We start from the raw sequence: 23,727 nt of genomic DNA on the forward strand, positions 1-23,727 counted from the left end.
TGCATGGATCAGAAGACTTCAATATCATTAAAATGTGTATGCTGCCCAAAGTCATCTACAGATTCAGTGCAATCCCTATCAAAATCCTAATGACATTTTTTTTTCAGAAATAGATTTTTTAAAACTCCTAAAACTTGTATGGAATGTGAAGAGACTATGATAGCCAAAACAATCTTAAGAAAGAAGAAAAAAGTTGGAGGCCTTAGACTCCCGGATTTCAAAACATAACAACAAAGAAACAGTGATTTAGATGGTGTGGTCCTGGCATAAAGACAGATACATAGACCAGTCAACTGAATAAAGAGCCCAGAAGGAAACATTTGCATATATATAGCCAAATGATTTTTGACAGGGGTGCCTGGACTACACAATGGCAATAAAGCAGTCTCCTCAACAAATGGTTTTGAGAAAATGGCTATCCACATGCAAAATAATGAAGTTGGGCCCTTACTTTACACCACATAAAAAAATTAACTCAAAATGGATTAAAGACCATAAACATATGATCTAAAACTATTAAACTCCTAGACAAAAACTTTTCTCCTAGGAGAAAAGTTTCAGAATATTGGTTTTGGGAATGATTTCTTGGATACTAACCAAAGAAGACAGGCAAAAAAAAAAAAAAAAAATAGACAAATTGGACTTTACCAAGCTTAAGAACTTCAGCTCATCAAAAGGAATAATCAGCAGAGTGAAAAGGCAACCTATGGAATTGGAGCAAATAATTGCAAGTCATACGTATCTTGTAAGATGTTAATATTCAGAATATACAAGGAAGGTCTACAACTCAACAACAACAACAAATAAACCAATTTAAAAATAAGCAAGGGATTTTAATAAACATTTCTCCAAAGAAGATTTACACCTGGCCAATAGGCACGTAGAAAGATGCTCAGCGTTACTAATCACTAGGGAAATGCAAATCAAAATGACAAGACATCACTTCACACCCATCAGGATGTCTACTATCAAAAGAATAGATAATAAGTGTTGGCAAGGATGTGGAGAATTTGGAGCCTTTGTGCACTGCTAATAGGAATGTAAAATGATGCCACCATTATGGAAAGTTAAAAGTAGAGTACCATTATGGAAAGTTAAAAGTAGAGTACCATATGATCTAGCAATTCCACGTCTGGGTACATGTCCAAAAGAACTCAGAGCAGGATCGCAAAAAGATATTCATATATCCATGTTCATTGCAGCATTATTCACAATAGCCAAGAGGTAGAAGTAACCCAGATATCTGTCAACAAATGAATTGATAAAGAAAATGTACATACATACAATGGAATATTATGTAGCCTTTAAAAAGAAAGAAGTTCTGTCACACACTACATTATGGATGAAACTCGAGGACATTATGCTAAGCTAAATAATCCAATCCCAAAGAGCAAAGATTGTATGAGTCTACTCATATGAAATACATAAAGTAGTTAAAATTGTGGAAACAAAGTAGAAAGGTGGTTGCCAAGGGCTGGGGGCAGGACGGATGGGAATTATAGTGTTTAATGGGTAAAGAGTTTCAGTGTTGCAGTGTGAAAAAGTTCTAGAGATCTTTTGCACAACAATGTTACTTAACACTACCGAACTATATATTTAAAAATGGTTAAGATGATAAATTTAGTGTAACATGTTTTTTACCATAATAATAATAAAAAAAGAATAAGGAATATCTCTATATGGTAATGTGGCATTATTTTCAAGATGTATTGTTAAGAAAACAAAATAGCACTTGATATGTAGCAAATGATATATAGGAGTATAGCATAAGATAGGCAAAAAGTAGCACTATTACCTTTTCCATAAGGAGAAGAGATACACATATAATCTGCATGTTTTCTTATAATTTTGAAAAGAAACACAAAGAATAAACCAAAAACAAATATGATAAATATAGTTACCTCTAGACAGAGGGAAGGGATTAGAAGTGAGACTTGGAATGTATATTTTAAATATACTTTTGACTTTGGAATCAGGCATTTTTAGCCTTTAAAAAAATAAAAGTAAAATTTTAAAGGTTGAAAGCATATTAAGTTTTTTCTACTCTTAATTTACTCCTGCCAAAAGAAAAACTTTTAGTTCCTTTGATTATTCATTGTTCATTGTTAATTTGTGTGTAATTAATTTGAAATTCTCCACCACTAGGTATAGTCTGCACTTGTTACTCTGTTCTCTTGCTTAATTTATCCTTTGAAAACATGATTTCTACTCCTACCTCAGTAACTAAATATTTTAATGTAGTCAGCATCCAATGTAGCATTGTAGCAATTAGAAACCCACTTTGAGATATTTAATAAAAATTATACTCTCACAGTGGTATTTTAAGTTTAATTTGGGTAAGCAAATAAGAGTACTTTTTCCTTTGCTTTTCATTTCCTATGTTAGGTTTGCTTCTCAGACATGTGACTTTGGAAGTTATCATTGAGGACGGGCCCAGAACAGAAACTAGGTGTCAGGGGTTTGCTTCTGTTCAATTTTTGAACTTTACCAGTCAGCTCTCAGATGGCAGAAAACTTTCATATTGTTATTACTGATCATCTTTTCCAGAGCTTTTAAATTTCTTTTTGTGGTCCAGGCCTCCTATACACTTTGAAGGTCAGCATCTCCTAATGTCAGAATTCTCCTTTGGGTAAAGGTGCTTTGGGAGCACTAGCAAAGCCACCCTGATGACTTAATTGGAAGGAGTCTTGCAGAGAAGTTAAGAGCATTTACTGTGGCGCAAAACTGCCTGGGTTCAAATCCTGTTTCTACCTTTTATCTGTGTGACCTTGGACAAGCCACTTAGCCTCAATTTTTCATTTTTAAAGTGGCAATGATAGTTATATCTTCCTCATAATTTGTTATATGTGGATTAAATAGGTTAAGATATACCAAGCCTGGAACTGACCTGCCACTTGGCAAGAATTGTGTGTTAATTGCTTAACCTAAAACCAGATAGACACTGTTTAGCTCAGATTCCTAATAGCCTTGTTGAACCTAGGTATTTGATCAGCACTCTGGTCCCATTCCTCTTGGATTTTTCGTGCTGATCTTAAGGCCTTTTTGTTCTGAGTTAAAACTTGTGATCACTGAAGTGATTAATAAATATTTCTTGCCCTCTTATCTGGTTTTCCTAAATAAAGTCCTGTTTCTTCACTTCTGTACTTTTTAAAATGCAGATTTCCTTAAAGAGCTTCATCTCCTGCCTTTGTCCATCTTAGCCTCGCCACTGCTTTCAGTGAGTTGCAGAGGTAATGGGGAGGTACCTCCAAGTTTCATGATCTTTTCAATACAAATGTTACCATATTTAATAAGAATAATAAGAAGATTTATTCCAGTCTTCTCTCAAAACTATGTATATCTTGTGGTGCTCTTTGTCCTCATCTTTTTCTTTTTTTTTAAATCCTTTCACCTTTTTCTCTGCTTTTCCTTTTTTTAAAAAAATTATTTATTTTTGGCTGCCTTGGGCCTTCGTTGCTGCTCGTGGGCTTTCTCTAGTTGTGGCGAGCAGGGGCTGTTCTTCATTGCTGTGCATGGGCTTCTCATTGCGGTGGCTTCTCTTGTTGCAGAGCACAGGCTCTAGGCACACAGGCTTCAGTAGTTGTGGCACATGGTTTCAGTAGTTGTGGCTCGTGGGCTCTAGAGCGCAAGCTCAGTAGTTGTGGCACACGGGCTTAGTTGCTCCGCGGCATGTAGGATCTTTCTGGACCAGGGCTCGAACCCAGGTACCCTGCATTGGCAGGTGGATTCTTTTTTTTTTTTTTTTTTTTTTTTTTTTTCTTTTTTTTTTTTTTTTTTTTTTTCCAAATTTAATCAGTTATACATATACATATGTTCCCATATCCCCTCCCTTTTGCGTCTCCCTCCCACCCTCCCTATCCCACCCCTCCAGGCGGTCACAAAGAACCGAGCTGATCTCCCTGTGCTATGCGGCTGCTTCCCACTAGCTATCTACCTTACGTTTGGTAGTGTATATATGTCCATGCCGCTCTTTCACTTTGTCACAGCTTACCCTTCCCCCTCCCCATATCCTCAAGTCCATGCTCTAGTAGGTCTGTGTCTTTATTCCTGTCTTACCCCTATGTTCTTGATGACATTTTTTTCTTAAATTCCATATATATGTGTCAGCATACAGTATTTGTCTTTCTCTTTCTGACTTACTTCACTCTGTATGACAGACTCTAGGTCCATCCACCTCATTACAAATAGCTCAATTTCATTTCTTTTTATGGCTGAGTAATATTCCATTGTATATATGTGCCACATCAATCTTGAGAACGAAAAATGGAGCTGGAGGAATCAGGCTCCCTGACTTCAGACTATACTACAAAGCTACAGTAATCAAGACAGTATGGTACTGGCACAAAAACAGAAATATAGATCAATGGAACAGGATAGAAAGCCCAGAGATAAACCCACGGACATATGGTCACCTTATCTTTGATAAAGGAGTTAGGAATGTACAGTGGAGAAAGGACAGTCTCTTCAATAAGTGGTGCTGGGAAAACTGGACAGGGACATGTAAAAGTATGAGATTAGATCACTCCCTAACACCATACACAAAAATAAGCTCAAAATGGATTAAAGACCTAAATGTAAGGCCAGACACTATCAAACTCCTAGAGGAAAACATAGGCAGAACACTCTATGACATAAATCACAGCAAGATCTTTTTTGACCCACCTCCTAGAGAAATGGAAATAAAGACAAAAATAAACACATGGGACCTAATGAAACTTCAAAGCTTTTGCACAGCAAAGGAAACCATAAACAAGACGAAAAGACAACCCTCAGAATGGGAGAAAATATTTGCAAATGAAGCAACTGACAAAGGCAGGTGGATTCTTAACCACTGCGCCACCAGGGAAGTCCTCTCTTCTTACTTCTTTTATTCCATTGTTTTTCCCCATTTCCCTCCCTCTTGACAGGGTATTATGAATTCTCATTCATTTTTCTTATTTATTTGCACCTTTGTTCTTCATGGATACATATGTATCACTTAGTAATTTTTTTTTTACTTATCTTGTTGGTGTGATTTTAGCTTCTTATTTATGAGAATATTCTTATTCATTAGAATAAAGAGCCTTTATTAAGATAACGAATTGCACATCAAGAGCTGGGAATGTTGATTGCTTCTGCCTAAGTGTAATTAATTCTTTCTCACCTATACTTGAATAGAGGATAAGTTACTTTTGCTTCTATTTATTGGAGATTCTTTTGGGGAAATGACTAAATTGAGGGGCTCTTTTCTTGTTTTGTTATTTAGCTGTTATTGTGAAGGGTTGAAAGTCATGTCAAACAAGGGATGTTTTACATTTTAATAATCTTCCACTAGTGTTTGAAATTTTAAAATAGACTATGCATTCAGCAGACATATGTTAAGCACTTATTATATTCCATACACTGTGCTGGGCACTGGGAATTAAAAGAATATAATATGGTCTCTGACTCCAGAGGATTCAATCATGATGAGACTCTGCAGTGTAGTGCAGAGAGCTTTAATCTTGGAGTTATCCCACCCAACTCTGCCACTTACCAGTGTGTAACAAAGAACAAGTTGTCTTAATCTCTCTGAGATGGTTTTCTTTTCTGTAAAATGAGGGGGTTGGCCTAAATGATCTCTTATGATCTTGCTTAAATCTGTGATTCCAGCATTTTCTGAAAGTTACTTAAGGTTGTTGTGAGGATCAAATTGGAAAAAAATTATTAAATACTTTAAAAACTATTAAGTGTTGTCTAAACAAAGACATTACTATTTACTAACTTGACATTATTTACTAATGGTTTTAGTCCAAAGACCAGATGCATTAAGTGTTATAACTAAGTTCCAGAAGTTTAAGGAAAAGAGTGACCTTTTCATGACTTTGGCTGTAAGTTCTAGGGGTATTTTAGGATATCTTACTGTCTCCATTATTGAGTAAAGTAGGTACTCTGTAAATATGCGTTGATTTAAACCATAGGTTTCAGAAACTCAGAATAATTATAAGGCAAACCGCAATTCCTGTGGTTCTGGGTTATCTGTTCCAAATTAGGTTCATGAAATTCTGGGTTAATGGGTAATTGTTTTTTACTATGGAATCATTGTATTTGTGTAAATATGACTGCATATTTACAGCTTGTCATAGGACCACCATGTCTGAATGCAGAATACATTGCTTTTGGGGGCCAATTTTCTTTGCTTTTTTTGTCCACTAAACATTTTCGAGTATATGATATATATACTAGACCTTCAAATTTATGGGCTCTTTTATAAAGTACAGCTATCTATATGCTTGTAGATTATAAAAACCACTGGTAATATGCAGGAGGACTTAAGCCCATTAGCCAATTCAAAAAAGTTGAATCAGTAATTATGTTTTAATTATTATTAATAGCTATTTATTCTCAGATCTAAGTAATAGTTTCAACTCTCTGAAATTTTTTATTGTTAATGATTATGATTATCACCAGTCTGTTCTTCAAAAGTTTTCATAATGTATACCCTTTTCTTTGGTTTGGTTTGTTTATAATTATTGCTAGATAATTTTATGTACTGTTGCAATGGTGAGATTCACTAAATATGCTGCTTTTGAAGTAAGATTTAGTATTTTTTCATTTACAAAGTTACTGGCAATGAAGAATAATAACTTGCTTATTTAATCTGCTAGCATTTAAGCTTTCATATTAATTTTAAGTTTCTGATTGTATGATTGTAAATTTGATTTATCTTCAGCTTTTGAGGAATAAAACTATTACCATGTTTTACTGGTAAACTCATGTACCTAATGACTCATTCTTTTTATATATGCTAGGAAAATGCTATTTCACTGTTAAAGCTAGAATTGAGTTAGTCAACCAGAAGTGAACCTCTAATTGTTTCCAAATGCTTACTTTCTGGGTTTGGATGCAGCTCTAAGTCTTAGCTCAGTCAGGAATTTGCTGAGTTTGTCTTTTTCCCCATATCCTTTCATTATGGCTAGATAGATCCATGCTAAAATCTATTTTATGATTCCCTATTACAATAGTTAATCAGAAAAATCTGGGCACAAACTCCTGAGCTAAACACAATTTTAAAAAAGCAAAAATAGAGTTTCTACAGGTTTCTTTTACATTTTTATGACCTCTGAGATTGTTATAGAAATTGGCTTTGGTTCTAAATTGCTTATCACCATGTGATTTAGCAAGCACCTTTTTCTCCCCACCCCAGTTTCATAACCTAGTTATATAGCTCCTACATCTGAAATTTTTAACAATATTTTAAAATTATTATTGGAGAAAATTAGTGTGATGCTTCCATGTGCTTTGGTGAAATGCTTGCTGCTGTTGAATGTAAACATTTTATTAAAATTCTACCTAAGTAGGCAACCATTCCAAATTTTATAGTATAACAAAATCGGTAAGAACCTGTTGGTACACTCTCTATATATTATTTCCTTATACGTATCAGTTATATCTTTTATTTAGTTATTTTAAAATAGATGCTTGCTTCTAACATTAATTTTATTATTAAAATATTTATCTGCATTATGGTTCTTGAATTGTGTTAAAATGAGTGATCTCTAAATTCTCTGTTAATTCTTTTTTATAAATTTATTTATTTATTTATTTATTTTTGGCTGTGTTAGGTCTTCTTTGCTGCTCGTGGGCTTTCTCTAGTTGCGGCGAGCGGGGGCTACTCTGCGTTGTGGTGTGCGGGCTTCTCATTGCGGTGGCTTCTCTTGTTGGGGAGCATGGGTTCTAGGCGCATGGGCTTCAGTAGTTGTGGCACACGGGCTCAGTAGTTGTGGCTCGTGGGCTCTAGAGCGCAGGCTCAGTAGTTGTGGTGCACGGGCTTAGTCGCTCCGCAGCATGTGGGATCTTCCCGGACCAGGGCTCGAACCCGTGTCCCCTGCATTGGCAGGCAGATTCTTAACCACTGTGCCACCAGGGAATTCCCCTCTGTTAATTCTAGTAGTGTGTAATCTGTGATCATGGAACTTCACCAGTTCTAGAATCCTCAAACTAAGGGCCACAGGTGAAAGTAAATTTTAGGAGAAAAACGGCCATACTAGTTGTTATTGTTGTTGTTCTTACAAGGGAGTAGCAGTCTTTGAGAGGCAACACACGTGGGTTAACACATAAAAATTTGAACAAAGGTTTGGATTAATTTGTAGATGGTTATTTGGGGTGACTTATTAAGACACTGTATTAAGGGAATGTCTTTAATGTTTTAAAGCTGCTCTCCTTAAGGATTATTTTAGATTGGACTCAACTCTTTTGTATTAATTGTGTTTTAGCTCTTTGCAGGGGAAGCTAGACTAGCCCTAGGTATTCCAAGACAATAAATATTTTAAAAGTTGTTTGCAAGGTGATATTTTACAACTATTGCTTAAGTAATATCATTGCTCATATTGCATGCCTTCTGTTACAGTAGAGTCCATGTTCTCTTCTATTCCTTTTTCCCCCACTTTATTTTGAAAGTTATACTTTTTATTTTTAAAGGTATATTTAAAAGTAAGTTGTCAACATACTAATTAAAAAACCATTCACCAAAAGTTCATGGGAAATGAAATTGGATACAGGCTTTTAATCTACAGTTGTTTTGAATTCATATGTGCCTTCCTCCAAATGGTGGGTCCTAAATAAGTGTTTGTTGCCTGATTTCCATTGATTTCTACAGGCTTTTTCAATAGTTGTGAATTCCTTTGAGGTAAGGCATTGTGTATTATTTATCTTTTTATTTCTGGTGCCTAGCACATGTCTGGCACATGGTAGGCATATAGTAAATGTTGACTTGAACTTTTCAAAATTGAGTTTGGAGTCAAAAGCCCTGTTCTTATTATTCTAGCTCTCCCATTCACTAGCTATTTCCTTGGGCAAGTTACTTTAGTGCACTAGGTCTCCATTTCCACAACTCTAGAGTAAGATTCCATCTGATTCAAGAAAATCTGATGCCAAGCAAAGCATGTAGTGCTTAATTATTGCTTATTTGTATTGATTGTGTAATAAAATCCATTTGCAGGATTACCTAATTAGTAATAGATTAAATTCATTTGCAAAGTGTATCTCATTTGATGATGCTGTTGTGCATTGTTGTTGTTGCTATTTAGAATATAAAGGCAACTTATATTTTCTTTCATTTCCAAATATATTCTCTCTTAGTATTCCTTGTAGATTGACCTTTTTTTTTCTTATTGAATGAAAATAAAGATGGAAGAAATTGCCTAGATATTTAATCTACTTCCTCATTTTATAGATGCTCTGGAATGTCATACTATTTGCCTGAAGCTATTTAATGGCAGAATTAGAACCCAAGTCTCATGATTTACATTTGAGTGATTTTTCCACCTCAGATATCTCCAGATTATTAGGAGTTTCTTGAGATAAAGATTGGAGAAGAAATGATCAAAATAGCTAAATTTAGTGGGCACATGGAAAAACGTTTCTTATTCTCTGGGTGGGGGGGTGGTGTGATGATTTGGGATATTGGGATTGATATATATACACTAATATGTATAAAATAGATAACTAGTAAGAACCTGCTGTATAAAAAATTTTTAAAAACTTATTCTCAAACAGTTATTCTAGGGGAACCATTTTTGTGCCTCATTTTCTGAGAAGTACAATAAGGAAAGTAGGAAAACATAAACATTGTGTAAATTAGATATATAGAAACATTTAGTGACTGATCCTTTCTTTTTCCTGAGAAATGAGGATGGAGAGAGGAAAGAAAAAATCTAATGGTTGAATTATGCCTTATTATTTTACTGTGTTGTTTTTCTTCGCCTTTTTGGTAAATCCAGGGAGTCCTCACCTATTTAATAACAGCACAGTAGATAGAAACAGACCCTATTCTTCAGGTTAGATGAAGGAATAACCGATGTTCTTTCACTGTCAAAATCCTTAACCCCGATTCCAGTTGCTTTCCACCCATTTTTCCTCCAATGTTACTATAGGTATCACAGATTTTTTACAGGAGCACAGAGAGGACATTTATACAGTTTGGAGGACAGTTTGGGATCAGGGAATATACCCTAAAAGGGGTGACACTTGAGATTTTAAAGAAGGAGTAGAAGCCAGATTACAGGGCAGTTTAGGGACATTCTAGAGAGGTTACAGCATGAGCCAAAGCATGAAAGGAAAAACAGCAGAAAGTGAAATACAAACATGCTTACGTTTTAGAGAGCTTAAAATGTGAAGCAAAAATGATAGGAGGTGAAGCTAGTGGAGGGCAGATCAAAAAATATACCATGTGAAAGAGCTTACACTTACTCCCCTAGGCAGTAGGGAGCTCTTAATGGATTTTTTTTAAATGGGGAAGGAATAAAGTCAGATACTGATTTTAGGTAGATTAGTCTAATGGCTTTGTAAAGAATGGTTATATTAGTTATCTGTGAATGCGTAAGAACTTAACACAAAAACCTCGTAGCTGAAATAACACACATTATTATCTTTGCTTTGGTTCAGGAACCTGAGCATGGCTAACTGGCCTCTGGCTCAGGGTCTCTAACAAGGTAACAGTCAAGGTGTCAGCCAGGACTGCAGTCATTCCAGTGCTCATCTGGAGGAAAATCCACTTCCAAGCTCACTGAAGTGGTTGTTGACAGTATTGAGTTTCTTTTGGGCTGTTGCAATGAGGGTCTCAGTTCCTCTCCAGAGGCCTCTCCATAGGACAGCTCATAGTGTGGCAGCTTTGAGCAAGCAAGTGAGAGAGCAAGAGAGGAGGGTGAACAAGATGGAAGCCAGAGTACTTTAATTTAGAATTGACATCTTGTCACTTTTGCCATACTTTACTCATTAGGAGCAAGTCACTAGATCCAGCCCACACTCAAGGGGAAGGGATTACACAAGAGCATGAACGCTAGGGAGGCAGGGGTCATTGGGATCCATCTTTAAAGCTGCCTATCACAGCAGACTTAAGGAAATAAGACTAGAGGTAAAGGGACCATTTAGGAGGCTATTATAATAATCTAAGTGAAGTGATATGGAGATTATTGTAGACATATGTAATAGAATGACAGGGAGGGGATGGAGTTTAGAAATGTTTACAATGTTAAGTCATGAGAACTTGGCGATTTAGAGCATGAGGGTTTTAAGGGAGAAGGAGCAATTAAAGGTGGCATCTAATTATTCTTGGCTTGTAAATCACTATCTGAAGAATATTTTCATTTGAATGTGACTTAAACTCCTGTCTACGTTGAGCTTTTATATTCATTACTGCTATTCTCTCCACACTTTTAGTTTTCTAAGCTTGCCCTTGGTGTTGCTTCCCTGGACACCAGTTTCTCAATATCTCAATATCTCTCAGTATCTGTTTAATTTTCCTATTTGTTTCTGTTCCTGTTTTTACCCTCCCTATCCAAATACTTATCACTGTACACAAAGTATGGAACAGTCTCCTAATTTCTTCCCTGGGGCCTTTCCTTTCTTTAATCTAGATTCTAAAACATCTAATATCTATGCATTTATCATTCATTTAACCAACAAGTATTTATTGTGGGCCCACTTTGTGACCAGCACTTTACTAGGCCTCCTTGGGAATATAACAGTGAACAAGACAAGCATTGTCCCTGTTCCTTTGTGTCTTCATTAATATCTTCTCTTTCTTTTCTGTCAGAAGTACTACTAATCTTTTAAGGTACACTTCACCTTCTACCTTCCTTAAAAGGTATATGTTTTGTTTTGTTTTGTTTTTATCTCTATCTCCTATAGTTGTAATCAGGAGGGGTTTTACTCTAGAAATATTGAGATTCTACAAGTTTAAAAGAAAGAACTGGCTTAAGCTATTAAGTGTAATGAAGCTATTCTTGACCTTCCCTCTCAGTCTGCTTCAAGCAATAGAGCAGTGCCTCACCCCCTGACTCATTGGACACCCCCTGGAGAGCTTTTTAAAAACATAGTTGCCTCAACTCTCCCTCAGAGATTCTCATTCAATATGTTAGAAATGACAAACAAGACTCTAAGGTGAATTTGATATGTAGCTGGTTTAGAAAACTACTGCATTAGAGTCACCCTCACCATTACACTGTTAATTGCTTTGTGTGCATTTAACCATCCAAGTAGCCTAAAGCCATAATTTCCAAATACTGGTTGAGGACTAATTACATCAATTCATACAGACTTTGCAGCCCTATCACAAGAGGTACTGATTCACTAGATCTGTGGTTATATCCAGGCTTCTATTTTTTTTTAATAATCAAAGAAGACTGATATATAATCGGGTTGGAAAAACACTGGACAAATGAACTTAATATACTGTATTAATTTTTTTGTATTTTCCTTAACACTACTGTTCAGATAAATGAATGTAAACATTTGATAAATGTTAAGGACCAGTTGGCCATGATATGCTTTATAGATTATCCTTGAAGATTCTAGCCATTTGAAGTCATATTTTAAATGACAGTTGAACGACTGCTGTGTTTAAATTTTAGATGCTCCAGTACTATTCAGTGGTATGTTTATTGTTTCATACATTGTTACATTTCACTTAGCTCTTTTACTTTTACTTTAAAGAATAACTTATTTGTCCCATGAAAAATTTGGAGCAATGGCTGGATTCTTTTTCCTCATATTATTCCGACAAATCTTTGTTATATTCTATTGGGAGGTATATTATTACTTTCTTGAAGGATGGGATTGTCAGAATGTGGCTTTAATAAGTTTGATGTCTTCCTTTTCTATAGTGTTATTCCTCTTTTAAGAGAGTCTGTTGGAATATTAATGCAGAGAACTCCTCCCCTTTTGGAAAATACTCTCCCTCAGTGCTATCAGAGGGTAAGTTTCAAAGCTTCCAAACCATTGGGTTTTGGTTGTTTCCAAGCTGTTAGGGGTTATAACTTTTATAAATATGGGTAGCATGTGTGTATAATTTAGTATTTCTGCCAAGACTGAATGCTGACCATGAATGCCATTTATACAAACCAGAATAAAATCATTGGAAAATATTGAGCGTCACTAAAGAAAATGTGGTAGAAGTTGTCCTCATCTAGAAATCAAGCAGCTCTTTTAAAATATAAATATGAATAGCAGATGATATAAGCATTTCTTCAGCATAGATTTTGTGAGCTCCCCTTTTATGTCATATATTCTTCTAAGGTACTAGGGGTGTAATGGTAAATAAGGTAGTCAGGGTCTATCAAAGAATTTATTGTCTGGTGGGAAAACACAAGCACTAAACAATAAATAAATAAGAAAATATCAGTGATGATTACTATAATAGAAATAAAACAAAGTCATGTGAGACATGGATGGCTATGTCAGATTTATCCAGGAAGTCATATTCAAGGAAATTGAAATCTTGTTGACAAGAAGGAGCCAGACATGAACATCTTGGAGAAGAGTGTTCCAAGTAAAGGAAAATGCTAATGGGAAAAGTTCTATGACTGGAACTAATTTAGTGTGTTTGAAAAACAGGAAAAAAAAAAAAAGCTATTGTGGCTGAAGCATAATAAAGGGATGAGTGGCTGGAAAGGCTGGGGAGAATGGCAGAGGACAGATCATATAGAGGTTTTGGTCTTACTAAGAGGTTTAGATTTAATTCTATTCACAGGGAAGCATTAGCTTTTAGGCAGGTAGGGTGTCACAAAATGTAAGTTTTTAAAAGCTTATTCTGCTTGCTATTAGAGAATAAACTCTAGGGAGAATGAAAGCAAAGAAAACCAGTTAAGAGGCTGTTATCTTCTAATCTGAAAAATCATGGCCTGGACTACGGGGTAGAAGTGAAAATGGAGCTAAGTAGATATTTTGGATAAGTTTTTGGAGATGGATTATATTAGCAGAGGGGAGAAAAAGTGTTGAATCACAACTAGGTAGATGCTAATACCATTTGTTGAGGTTGATGCAGGTGTGAGGGTGGAAAATCCTCCCAAATCAAGAGTTCTATTCTGGATATGTTAAAAATGAAATGCCTACTGTACATCTAGGGGAAGTGTCACTGAAGTGGTTGGATATGCAAATCTGGAGTTTTAGGGACTGATTAGAACTAGGGGGAGTTTGAGTCATCAGTATATGACTAGCATTTAAAACATTAGGATTATGTGAGATTACCTTGGGAGGATTAAGCTCTAATCTTTAGGTCAAGCTTCAACTCCAGATTTAGAGCACAGGCAGGAAAGCCAGGAATGGGAGCTGGAAAACCCAGAAGAAGTTGAAGAAGGAGGAAGTAATCAACGGTGCCAAATATTTCTGTGAGGCAATTACAGTAGGAACAGAGAAGTGACCATTGATTGGGATCATGAACAGCATTAATGGCCTTGATAAAAGCATTTTCAGTAGAGTTTGGAGAAAGCATGATAATAGTAGATTAAGGAGAAAATGAATTGGGGAGGTAGAGATAGTGGTTACAGTCAACTTTTTTTAAGAAGTGTTATTAAAGGGAACAAAGAAATGAGCTGATAGCTTGGCTGTAGATATAGTAACAGTGGTGAGGGAATTTGTTTTTAAAATAAGATGTTTTAAAACAGCATCCCATAGAACTTTCCCCAATAATGGAGATGTTCAATAATCTACATTGTCCAGTATGGAAGTCACAAGGAACATGTGGCTATTGAGTACTCGAAGCTTAATAATTTGAGCTAGCGCAACTAATTTTTAAATTTCATTTCATTTTCATATATTTAGTCACATGTGTCTAGTGACTTCTGCATTGCACAGTGCGGTTCTGGAGCCTGTGTGTTACAGATGGGAACAGTCGACTGACAGGAAGAAATTGATGATATGGTAGTGAAGCAGGTTACTTCACTACCTGTTGAAGGAATGAAGTTCTTGAGAAGGTGAAAAAGGATAGAACCCAAAGCACTATGGAGGAATTCATTGTAGATAGGAGCCAGGGGTTCTGTATCCCCCAAGGGAAGACAGAAAGTGCTGAAAGAGATGAGGGCTGACTGGTGGATTTGGTAGTGCAGGATAAGGGATTTTCTGTGTGCTTCTATTTTCTCTGATTTACAGGGCAGAGTAATCATGCAGAGAAATTAGAAGACCAGAGGAGAAAAGAGAAGGTATAGAATAGTTCTTTTTGAGATAGGGAAAGTGAAGTGCTGCCCATTTGACATTTGTGGTTTTATGATTTTAAGGTAGGACCAGTCAGCATAGTTGTGGAAGAGAAAGGGGCAATTTATTGACCGCCTACTCTAAGCTGGTCCCTATATTAAGTGATTTACATATATTGTTTCTTTTCTTCACATTAACCATACAGGGTAAGTTTCATCTTCCTTTCCCTAGGAAAACTGAGTAAAATTGAGGTTCGAGGATTTAAGTAACTCATCTAAAGTTACAGATGGTAGTGGCTGAATCTGGATTCGAATCCATATCATTCTGGCTTTAAAAGCTCATGCTCTTTCTGTTAAACCACACTGTCCGAGCAGGAAGAGCGACACAGATTTTCAGCTGTAGCTACACTTTCCCCACTTTTTTTTTTTTTTTTTTTTTTTTGCGGTACGTGGGCCTCTCACTGTTGTGGCCTCTCCCGCTGTGGAGCACAGTCTCTGGACGCGCAGGCTCAGCGGCCATGGCTCACGGGCCCAGCTGCTCCGCGGTATGTGGGATCTTCCTGGACTGGGGCACGAACCCGTGTCCCCTGCATCAGCAGGCGGACTCTCAACCACTGCGCCACCAGGGAAGCACCCCCCACTTTTTTTTTTTTTTTTTTTTTGGCGGTACGGGGGCCTCTCAATGTTGTGGCCTCTCCCGTTGTGGAGCACAGGCTCCGGACACGCAGGCTCAGCGGCCATGGCTCACGGACCCAGCCACTTCGCAGCATGTGGGATCTTCCCGGACCGGGGCACAAACCCGCATCCTCTGCATCGGCAGGCGGACTCTCAACCACTGCGCCACCAGGGAAGCCCCCCCCCCACTTTTTTTAATTTGAGTAAAGTTAATGCCAGTTTCTATAAGACTCATTCCTTAACTTATGCTTTAGGATAACTGCAGGAATGTGCTTGTACTGCTATATCTATGGAGGTAGAAGAAATCTGTTCAGTCAGGGTGTTGTTTCCCTAGCAGTATACCATTTCCATTTAGAGAAGTGTGGAGGGATATCAGGTTCAAACCACTGTGTCATCAGAGTCCTGAAAGAGAAAGAGGAAGTGCACCTTGACCTCTTTCCCTAGTAAAAGCAGTTTTTTTAAAGGGCACAATGGTTATTGTCTCACATTTCCCACCAAGTGTCTTGGAGCTTACAGAAAGTGATCCTACATGCATCAAATTCTGATAAAAATAAATATTTTTGATAGATATAAGTTCAACTTTTTCTTAATTGACAGCCCAAATAGATTACTTAAGAATCAGGGAATCTCAGAATTCAAAAAGATCTTATTATTCATTTGGCCCAGACTTCTATCTGTTGGAAGAATCTCCTTTGCGACGTTCAGTTGGTCATTCAGATTCTTGACTATTTACAGGAATCGGTAGTTAACCCCTTCACAGAGTAACTTCTTTCTCTTTTATTTTTTTAATTTATTTTTTTTGCGGTACGCAGGCCTCTCACTGTTGTGGCCTCTCCCGTTGCGGAGCACAGGCTCCGGACGCTCAGGCTCAGCGGCCATGGCTCACGGGCCCAGCCGCTCCACGGCATGTGGGATCTTCCCGGACCGGGGCACGAACCCGTGTACCCTGCATCGGCAGGTGGACTCTCAACCACTGCGCCACCAGGGAAGCCCCTCTTTCTCTTTTAAATTGTTGTAATTGTTATAAAGATCTTTTTACATTGAGCCTTTGTTTTAACTTCTGGGTTCTGATCTTAGTTCATCTCCTCCAGATCTATACAGAGGTATTGAACAATAGCGGTGATTTGGACATCTTTGTAAAGATTTTCCTGATCTTCAAGGGAATACATCTAACGTTTTTTTCCTTAAGCGTTTTCTGCACGTTTTGGGTAGATAGCTTTTATTAAGTTAAGGAAGTGTCCTTCTAATCATAAATAGGGGTTGAATTTTATTAAATAATTGTAATGCTTTTATTGAAATGACTGATTTTTCTCCTTTGCTTCACTAATTGAAGAATAACAGTAATAGAGTTTCTGATGTTTAATCTTTCCCTCTTGGGATAAACCTAACTTAGTCATGATATGTTATTTTTTAATATACTGTTGGAGTTAGCTTATTTAATTCATAAGAGAAATTAGCTTATGATTTATTGTCTTTATCTGGTTGGGGATCAAGATTATTTCTTATTTATATGAGATAGCACCTCTTTTTTATTTTCTGGCAAAACTAAGAGGTTATGTTAAGTTTCTTGAAAGTCTGCCCTCTGGGACTAGGGGTGGGGGGTGCTTTATGAAAGAGAACTTTTATTACCTTTTCAGTTTTTAATGGCCCTTTTATATCTTCTGGTTTTTTCTTATATTACAGCATTTTCTGTATTTCCAGAAATATATTCATTTTTGTCTAGACTTTTGAAATTGTGTTTTTTGTTGTTGCTTTTCTGATTTTATTATTTATTTTTTTCCAGCTTCAGTGAGGTAAAATTGACAAATGAAAATTATGTATATTTAAAGTGTACAATGTGTTGCTTTGATATACATGTACATTGTGAAATGACCATGGAACACTTCATGAATTTGCATGTCATTCTTGCACAAGGGCCATGTAAATCTTCTCTGATTGTTCTAATTTTAGTATATGTGCTACCAAAGCAAACACCAAAATTGAATTTATATTCATTTTATATACATACATGTACTATTTACTGAGCAATTACTTGGGCCAGGCTTAGGTCCTTACAGTTTTAGGTGCTGAGGATACAAAACCTAAAAATCGAAAATAAATCCCTGCCTTTATTGAGCTTGAGTTCTGCTAGAGGAGACAGTCAAGAAACAATATAAATAACATAAGTAATGTAGTATGTGACATTATATGCCTAAAAGTAAAACAAAGCAGAGAAATGTAAAAATAAGAGCATTGTAGTTTTAGATAGAATAACAGTAGAAGGGTCTCCTGAGAAGATGGCATTTGAGTCAAGACCCAAACAAAGTAGGCCAGGCAGAAATCTGGAAGGAAAGACACTCCAGGCAGAGGGAATAGCAAATGCCCTGAGACAGGAGTGTGCCTGACTTTTCAGAGTGGTGAGGAGGCTTCTGTAGCTGAGGAAGAGGGAGCAAGGGGAGGAGTAGTAGGAGATGAGGGAAATAAGGTAAATAACAAGGGGCCACGTGACGTGGGTCCATGTAAGTCATTGTGAAAGCACTGGTTTTTGTTCAGAGTAAGATGGGAATCTACTGGAGGATCCTGAACAGAGTGAAAGCATCTGATCTAAAGTAACAGATTCTTACTTGGGCTACTGTTTTGAGAATAGATAAAGAGGTGCAAGGCTTGAAATAGAGAGACCAGTTAATAAGGTATTATAATAATCCAAACTAAAGTGGCTTCAACTAGCCTGGCAGCAGTAGAGGTGGTGAGAAGTGTTTGGATTCTACTCAGCTGTAGTATTTTGTACACTCACATATTGATACATTCATATAGTATTTCGTTTTATGGTTTTTAAAATCTGTTGTTTGTAGTTCTTTTCCATTTTCATTTTGTACTTTGTTTAATTGCATGTTCATTTATTTTATTTTTTTACTGCCATCAGAGTTTGTCTTGCCAGTGGTTGTCAACCTAAGGGTGTGGAACACTTAAGGAGCCACTGGAAAAACTTTGAGACATCCCTCCCTTTTCTGGTTGTCACATGAGTTGGGGAAGGGTATATGTTGGCATGTAGTTCCCTGGGTCCTGGGGATGCAAAGATCCTGTAGTTCCTGACTCTTGTACACGATGAAGAATCATCCTGTCTAAAACATGCCCCCATTACATACGAAACACTGACTCTCTAGCTCGTTAATCTTTTCAGAGAACTCGTTTTTTGATATTGTGAACTCTGTCATTTCTAAGTTTGTGGATCATTGATTTCCATCCTTTATTTCCTTCCTTTTTATCTCTTAAGTTGACTTTGTCGTTTTTTCCTAATTTCTTAGCTCACATGTATTTATATTTGTCTTCTGATCGATGTACAGTTGACCCTTGAACAACACAGGTTTGAACTGCACGTTCTACTTATACATGGATATTTTTCAATAGTAAATAACCACAGTACTGCATGATCCATGGTTGGTTGCATCCTCAGATTTTCGACTGAGAAGAGGGCTGGCGTCCCTAACCCCTGTGCTGTTCTCGGGTCAACTGTATTTGAATATGTAAATTTCACTTAGGCGCTCTCTCAGCTGTGCCCTACAAATTTTGATATGTGCTCATTTATATTTCCCAAACACCTGTCATGGTACCAGAACATAGTAGTACCCAGTAGGTATTTGTTAATCAATTCAAGCCACCCCCCGACCAGGCCACTTTTTTCATTAGAGAGTAGAATCCATGTTTACTGATGTGTTGCATAATTTAAGTTGGGTGTACTTATACTTGAGTTCATGTTAATATGTGCTCTTTATATTTTAGGTGCAGCAGTTGCAAGGAGTTTACAGTTTACAAGAACAGCATTTCTGGACCTTATGTTCTGATGTTTATGTTGGGACCTTGAAATTAGTAGTAGCACCTGATGCTGATGCCAGGTGGATTTTAAGCCAAACGCATAATATTTTTACTCAGGTATGATTTTTTTACTAACTTCTTTTAAGGGTCTAGGAATTTATTGTATCTACTAGTCTTAAAAATATTTACTATTTAACATATTGAATATATATATACTACACTGTGAGGTAAGTGTGAAAGTTTTTTTTCAACCACAGAGTCAAATTTGGGAGATCCTTACTTTAGTGAATACTGTTAATGAAGATAGTCCTGTTACTCATTGTTGTACTGATTTGAGCTCCTTTAAGAAAAAGTAGATTCTCCCTTACTGTACACTCCTTATAAGACATGTTATATGATGTTTGAAGCTAGGAATTCTCAGGTAGCATGTGGAATAAGAATAATGTCTGGTCAGTGACGTTAGCTAAAAGCAAACTATGTTAACATTTTTGTTGATAGCAAAGCCATCTCTACTTCTGTGTCATTTAATGGCTTAATATGCTGTTGAGTTTTTCTTAATTCTGTATATGGAATCATTAATTAGTCAGTGCATGACTGCAACCAAATTATATCAGGTAATGTTTATGCCATCATGAGTTGACATAGTCAGTGACTGATAAAATAAAAGTGATTACTCGGTTATTCTGTATATACCAGCAGAATAAGAACATCATGTCAAGAATATCTGAGGAGAGAGACCACAGATTTTTTTTTGGTCTAGGTTGCTGGAAATATTTGGCAAAAAATCTAGATGTTGACACTGCTTCCAAAATTATCTAACACATAAATCTAATGAGGAAACTGATTCCATGCCTTAAAAATCTGTGCTTCAGTGTTCATTGAAGCACTATTTACAATAGCCAGGACATGGAAGCAACCTAAGTGTCCATCGACAGATGAATGGATAAAGAAGATGTGGCACATATATACAATGGAATATTACTCAGCCATAAAAAGAAACAAAATTAAGTTATTTGTAGTGAGGTGGATGGACCTAGAATCTGTCATACAGAGTGAAGCAAGTCAGAAAGAGAAAAACAAATTCTGTATGCTAACACATATTTATGGAATCCAAAAAAAAAAAAATGGTTCTGAAGAACCTAGGGGCAGGACAGGAATAAAGACACAGACATAGAGAATGGACTTGAGGACACGGGGAGGGGGAAGGGTAAGCTGGGACGAAGTGAGAGAGTAGCACTGACATATATAAACTACCAAACGTAAAATAGATAGCTAGTGGGAAGCAGCCGCATAGCACAGGGATATCAGCTCGGTGCTTTGTAACCACCTAGAGGGGTTGGATAGGGAGAGTGGGAGGGAGACACAAGAGGAAGGGGATTTGGGGATATATGTATATGTATAGCTGATTCACTTTGTTATACAGCAGAAACTAACATAACATTATAAAGCAATCATACTCCAATAAAGATGTTAGAAAAAAGAAATCTGTGCTTAAAAACTGACCCAGCCCTCCTGATGTGATGCAGTGGGAAGTACACAGCATGACCTGTGTGGCACTCTTGCCAGAAATGGTTAATGTGAATCCCGTCACTAATAAACAACCAGACAGACCCACCCTGTGGACTGTTACCCTGGATTCTTAAAAAGTGTCAGTGTCATGAAAGGAAAAAAAGGAACGATGGGGGATTCTTCTAGATTAGAGGACACTTCACAGTTAAATGCAATGTGTGGTCCTTGATTGGATCTTGGACTGGGGAGAAACAGCCACAAAGGAAACTATTGGGTAATTAGAATATGGACTACACAATAGCTCATATAATTGTGTAGGTGTTAAACTTCTTGGGTACGATAATGGTATTGTGGTTATTGAAGAATGCTCATATTCTTAGGAGATACATGCTGAAGGCTTTAGTGGCAAAGTATCAGGATGTCTAACTAATTTTCAAATGTTTCAGCAAAAGTAAAAAGGATTATAAATAAATACATATATAGAGAAATAAGGCAAATGTGGCAAAATGTTTGCAATTGGTTTATACAGGTGATGGGTAGATATGCATTTATTGTGCTATTCTTTTGACTTTAAGCCTTTTCAAAATAAAAAGTTAAAAAATAAAAGTTTGGTGGCTCCTCATTGCCACCAGGATAAAGCCCAAACTTTCTAGCATGACACAATTAACTTTTCAAGCCTCTCTCCTACTATTATTCATTGCCATATACGTCATACACCAGCCCCACCAGACTATTTACTTATCTGTGTGAGACAAAAATCCTACTCTAATGTAAAGGTCCAATTCAATTGTTACTTTCTCTCTGAAGTCTTAAAGACCCTTCTAAGCATCATATAGATAGAGAAAGAGAGAGGGACAGACTGACAGTTTAAATTCAGGACCTTAGCATAAATTAAACGATCTCTCTTCTCTAATAGAGATGTACGGTTATGTTCCTTTGGAATAATTAATGAAATAATCTTGTAATGTAGGCCACAGCCAGACTTCCTCTACTACAAATCAGTATGCTGGTACCACTTATTTACTCTAGACATTTAAGAACTGTCTTTTCTTAACAGACATTATAAGAAGTCTGTACCACCATGAGTTTCATAATGCAGCATGCAAAACCTACACAATCTGTCTGAACCCTTCTCACACCTCCTCCCTTTTTCAGAGGCAAAAAGGAGAACATGACTAGCAACAACCTTGCTTTTCACTGCCATTTCTAGATCATTATTCTCTCCTTCAGTCTCGATTTTCTCCTAGTTATACCATGTCCTTCCACCCTCACAGTCTGAGCTTCTGTCCACCTCTAGGATACCTCATACTGTCCTAAGACTTTGGCACTTAAGTCACTTAATTTTCCCTCTGAGAAGGAATGCAATTTATAGGTTTAGAAATGCGCGAGCAGCTGTGTCTGTGCTTATAACTGCTGAATTTGTAATTGAAGTAGGTGGAGGGAGGTTCTTCTGGTAACCTTAGAAATCTTGGCTTTTAAAATGGCTGAAGTTGAAAGTTTACTCAGCTGCTTCTTTGGTTTTGGAAACTGTATTTGGGTTTTGAAAATTTTAAGCTCTAAAACATATTTTAAGCCTTTTTATCAGCTAAGGTCAAGCCCACTTGATTTCATTCCTTGCAGAGACTAGGGACTCTCTTAGGCTTGCAGTGAAAATGGTTCAACACATTTTTCCCAGCAGGCAGAAGGAAGTCATCCTTCTCATGATTTTCATTCCATACATTTAATGATTATAAAGTTGTTTTGTGATAGTTGTTTTGGTTCTGACGTATGCAAAACTGAAGTTTTTTATTAATTTATTTTCCTTTTCTGCTTATGCCCTAGTCATGCATATTCATTATGCCATGAGTATATCCAAGGCTTTGCAGTAACATTTGCAATTCATGAAATGAAATTTAAATTTTTTTACGTTTTTAAAAATTTTTAAATTATATCTTAATCATAGATTTTACTTATCATAAGTAATAAAACTCAAATTGCTCCATTTTTAAGAAAAAAATTACACTAATCCTTTAAGTACATTTCTTGTAGAAAGACTTGAAATACTGGTGGCCTTAGTTCCAAAAGAAGGATTTTCTCAATACTTTGTGGTTCTATGACATTTTAATGTGTTTTTCTTATAGCTGATCTTAAATTGGAATTAATTTTTTTTTTTTTTTTGGTTAAAAAGTTGTTCTTGTTAAAATTTATATGGGGTTAGCTTTGAAAAGGTTAACATAAGTTTGAGAATTATAACATTTTGTTCTGTTTTTAAAACTATAAGCTTTGTGACTGTTTTGGAACTGTACATTAAGCATGTCTTTTTATTCTCATGTTCCATAGTTATCACTTAATCATGAATGGCTAAGGCAGTTGGCTTGCTATCACGAGTATAGAGCAATACTAGTGAATTGGTAGAAGTCTCTTTAGTACTTTGATTCCTTTGGGATTATTAGTTAAGTGATAATCCAGGGTTTTTTGTTGACATAGAAAAAGTTCCTCTCCTTTCCACCACGTGCACTAACTTTTTAAAAATGATTTATCATTTGGGAACAGATGAAATAGAAAACTTATTATTTATGTTTAGTATATGAACAGGAAGTGGATGTGGGATACTGGATGAGGAAGGCAATTTATCATTTATGTTTCTTGTTTTAAACTGGCTGATATCGTCTGTTAATTTTTTTAATACACTTTGGTTAGAAATAAAGTTTCAAGAAAAATCTAGAATATGCTTGGGTTCATTACCCTCCTCAATTCCACAAAGCAGAAAAGACAATAAAGGCTAATGTATATTATTTACTCCTTGATAGAAACTGTACCTTGATATCTTCCATCTTCTCTTCTG

At 36.5% G+C, this 23,727-nt stretch overlaps 1 protein-coding gene and 1 non-coding gene across 2 annotated transcripts in view; one reads left to right on the forward strand and one right to left on the reverse strand.

Annotated features, from left to right (window-relative positions):
- Window positions 1-23,727, forward strand: part of SLC30A7 (solute carrier family 30 member 7) — a 75,963-nt gene that overhangs the window by 46,480 nt on the left and 5,756 nt on the right. The window contains exons 9-10 of the mRNA XM_060090200.1: window positions 12,624-12,714; window positions 19,362-19,511. Coding sequence (XP_059946183.1) covers window positions 12,624-12,714; window positions 19,362-19,511 — 241 coding nt within the window. The remainder of the gene's footprint in view (window positions 1-12,623; window positions 12,715-19,361; window positions 19,512-23,727) is intronic.
- On the reverse strand, window positions 17,471-17,576 carry LOC132484729 (U6 spliceosomal RNA). The gene has a single exon (XR_009531286.1). It is a non-coding gene; the product is annotated as a U6 spliceosomal RNA (small nuclear RNA).

Source organism: Mesoplodon densirostris, chromosome 2 (assembly GCF_025265405.1).
Source record: "Mesoplodon densirostris isolate mMesDen1 chromosome 2, mMesDen1 primary haplotype, whole genome shotgun sequence".
Taxonomy (NCBI): domain Eukaryota; kingdom Metazoa; phylum Chordata; class Mammalia; order Artiodactyla; family Ziphiidae; genus Mesoplodon; species Mesoplodon densirostris.